A 3889-nucleotide genomic window follows, 5' to 3' on the forward strand; every position below is an offset into this window, starting at 1 on the left:
CTGTATAAAAGCCTGCTCAATGAAGCAATTCAAATAATTACATATATACCGTATAGCTGGAAAAGTTTGCAGGAATTATATTTTGCAATTTTGTACCCATATAGCTAATTTTAATGTTTGTAGAATTTAATTTTGCTAGTGTAGGCGTGTACTGTTGATACACCCATTACTTATAATGCTTTGCGGAATTAAATTGTGCGTTTTTATGATGAACAGCAAACAACAAAATTAAATTCCAGCAAATATTTCCAGCTATATGGTACATTGTACATGTGTGCAGAAGCCAGCACAGTTTAGAGTTCCCCCCCCACAAAAAATTTCAGTATGAAAGCCTGGTTATCAATACTACACGTCATCATTAATGATGTCATCTTTAAAAATTGGCCACTTTTTCAAGATGACATGTTTCTGTGAGCATGTGCCTTAAAAATGACATCATTCTTTATCATTGTTTTTATTAATAATAGTTAATAAGAATAAATAACCACTAGTTATTAAGCAATTATATCATGGCTACTCGTGCTTGCATGACTAGCTTCACTATTTTTTTAAGCTCTTTTTGGCAGTTTTTGCTCCAGCAATCTCTCTTTTGTGTTCTGTCTGTCTTATTCAACCAGCTTTTCAATACCCACCCATGATACAAAAGATCTCAGTACTTGGCTTGGTCATACTCTCCATGCATGGTTAGATACTACATATAATCATAGAGTCAGAGGCATGGGGGGGATTTTTGAAGTGAGGGGGCAAGTTGTGCAGCATTTGAAGTGTGCTACAAAATTTTACGGAACCACACCCTTTTAAGGGATGACCATACCTTTTTTTCAACATGGTGGACTTCTTGAATGATCATAGGCAAAGTTGAATACCTTTTCAGCATTATAATGGCATCATTGAAAGACTGATTTAGCCTTTTTCTTATATGTAAGTTGCAGAACAGCTTTTCCTTCCAAAAGTAGCTTATTATTTTGTTAATTTTAAATTTTGATTTTAAAAAATGCCCCCCTTGCCCTCCCCTCTGGCTATGCCTCTGTGGAGCCTGTGGACGAGGCTAAGATACTACATATTTTATGCCATCTGAGCTTTACACATATCTGAGCATAGATCATATGTAAAGCACACTCCCAAAACACCTTGCCAATGGGGGCATGGTCACGGAATTGCAGCATGCTTTGCTCACCATTTTCTTGCCTGACCATTCGTGGTACTTCTAAAGTAGACGATAATGTAGTGAAATACCTTATAAACAGGTTAAGAATCATAGGTGGCTGCAAGATTTTTTGCAGCCACCTATGATTTCTCAACCTGTTTATAAGGTCTTTCACTACATTACAGTCCACTTCAGAAGTACCAGAATAATTGCTTAGCGAAGGAGAGCTCATTTAAAGTATTTATATGGTTATAAATGTAAGACGGCCTAGTTAGAAGTGTTTTAAAATTACAAAAGTGGTTGCTGTTTTGAAAAATTGACCTCAATCCTACAATAAGAACTGTAGATGCAGTTTAATTTATCTGACCATCTAATAATATTGTACAAGATGAGTTATTGGCAAGGAATTAATGGCGATTGGTGGTTCCTTGAAGAATTTGCCTGCCATTTTGTTTCAATCTGAGCATGCTCAATGGCACATGGCACAAAATTGCCAACATAAAATTTGTCAATTGACTTTCCACAAGCAAATTTGCCAAATATTTCTCTTGAGAATAAATCATCTTGTACGGTAGCTAAGGCAGCATTCACACTTGCCCCATTTTTCTATTTATTATTTTTTCAATAACCTATGCACATGTGCATGCAAATGCAACTACAGTGTTTGGAGGCTTTGCACCATAGGTGCTTTGTTACTTATTAATTATTCTTGCCAAAATTATTAGTAATTATGTGAAGTTTCTTAACTTTCTTCTTAGGACAAAGACAATACTGCACTTAATGAACAAATTGATTGCCTCAGAAACCATCTCAGAGATATTTTCAATGGGACAAGTGATGAACAATCTATTAGCAAAGTCTACAATCTTATTTTGAAAGATACTAATGAGATAGAAAGAATTCTTAATATATGGAAAGTTGCAGCTTCAAAATTTGAAGAGTGTAATGCTTTGATTAAAGTAATTATCAATGATCACTACTGTTGGTTTTATTTATTTATGAAATATTTCATCATAAGTATTGGTGCTAAATATCTTTTCGACTTTTGAAAAGTTTAATTTAATGATTGATGTATGAAATAGTTAATATACTTATTATAAGCAGCATAGATCATGCCCTGCCCATTTAATGTGTTCATCACATGTACATGTATCATTATTTCTTTCATTTTTAGGATATGCATTCTAATTTGTATTCACAGGAGCAGTCACTGTTACTTTTGAGATTTGAGTCTTGCAAAATTCAACAATCTTATTCAGCTTGTGTAACAGATTTATCTACAAAATTGGTAAAGTAATAGTACATTATCAATTTTTTATTGATCAAGTATTGCTTAGGCATCACTGTCAAATGAAGTATGTAAACTTGGTTCATCACATCCTTTCACAGTTGCTAAGCTTCTCCATGCCTTGTTTTCAAGTATAAGATCAAATATCATACCATTAGTAAATAATGTAAGTTCAAATATACTTCAATTAATTTTATTTTTGATAAGAATAACGTCTCATTCATGTTATGACCAGAAGCGCTTTTAAATGTATGGGTAACTATAATTAGCAGAATAATATTTGGAAAGACATTGCCTTGGTTGTACAGTAACAATATTATAGTAAAAGTTTCTGTGTTAATTGCCATTGCTAAAATCATTAGATTTACTCGTTATTTAGTGTTTGTGAGATGTCAATGTGCTTCTATTCTATAGGTATTTGCTTTTCATAAGTGGAGTTTAGCATCCAATTTTGGCAGTGCTATTGTGTTTGCAACAATAATTGATTGGTGCTCTTATATATCTTGCCTTCAACAAGAAGATTATAAGGTATAGGAAATCACTTGACTTAAGTATACAGATTACTTGTTACAGCTTGATGATGCTCTGTCTAACTTATTGCCCATGTTGCAGTCTGTACATGATATCCTCCCAAGTGATTGCACCACTCTGGTTTGCATTATACAGCTGTAGCTTTTATATATGAAACTTATTATAGGTTAGTAGTTTGAATGTGAAACAAGATAAATCTATTCTTCTTAAACAACTTTCATCAATTGGGAATATTTTGCTGAATGCTACAAATATGAAAAAATATCAAAATGAGCATTTTCCTCATTTTTATCAAGTTTGTATCTCAATTTCTGAATGCAACTTATTTTCTGTAGATGTTTCTAAAATTTTATGAGAATTGTGTAAAATTGCATGCTCAGTGTCAAGGATCATGGGAAAAATCTCATGCCATTAATATCACTAGTAATGATATTAAAGACTTAACCACCTGCCTTTTAAATTCAATTTTGGAATTAAGGTTTGTATTTTTATGGATTATATACCCAGATTAGGATTGGAAGCAGCTCACATGAGCACATTTTGCAATAAACCAACCTAGTTGGCTGGGAACTGGTTAATTTATGGTTATTAAGAATGAAATTTGATTTTCATAATGGATGAATGGAGATTGTTACAAACACTTTGTGGAACTCTCTAGACTATACCCAGCAGTTTCATGGCAAAGTATCTAGTTCTATGGCTACTTCTTAACATCCTACAGTGGACTAAAATGTTTGTTATAGTGCGCACTAAGAGTTTGAGAGTAATGTGTCCTGGCTTAAAAGGTAACTAAACTTTTTTTTCTATTTTTCAATAATCAAGTCACGTTATTTTTAGAACAAATGAATGACAGTTATGCCCTTATTTCCATCAAAAAGTGTTCCACTTGCGAGATAATGCACTTTACATTTCATCTTTTTTTG

At 33.0% G+C, this 3889-nt stretch overlaps 1 protein-coding gene across 1 annotated transcript in view; it reads left to right on the plus strand.

Annotated features, from left to right (window-relative positions):
- Positions 1-2063: 2063 nt before the first annotated feature.
- Positions 2064-3889, plus strand: part of LOC109586896 (uncharacterized) — a 4977-nt gene continuing 3151 nt past the window's right edge. Inside the window, exons 1-7 of the mRNA XM_020003127.1 lie at positions 2064-2106; positions 2322-2435; positions 2485-2601; positions 2850-2963; positions 3009-3086; positions 3133-3261; positions 3302-3444. Coding sequence (XP_019858686.1) covers positions 2325-2435; positions 2485-2601; positions 2850-2963; positions 3009-3086; positions 3133-3261; positions 3302-3444 — 692 coding nt within the window. The 5' untranslated portion in view covers positions 2064-2106; positions 2322-2324. The remainder of the gene's footprint in view (positions 2107-2321; positions 2436-2484; positions 2602-2849; positions 2964-3008; positions 3087-3132; positions 3262-3301; positions 3445-3889) is intronic.

The sequence above is a fragment of the Amphimedon queenslandica genome, unplaced genomic scaffold (assembly GCF_000090795.2).
Source record: "Amphimedon queenslandica unplaced genomic scaffold, v1.1 AMPQUscaffold_12751, whole genome shotgun sequence".
Classification (NCBI taxonomy): domain Eukaryota; kingdom Metazoa; phylum Porifera; class Demospongiae; order Haplosclerida; family Niphatidae; genus Amphimedon; species Amphimedon queenslandica.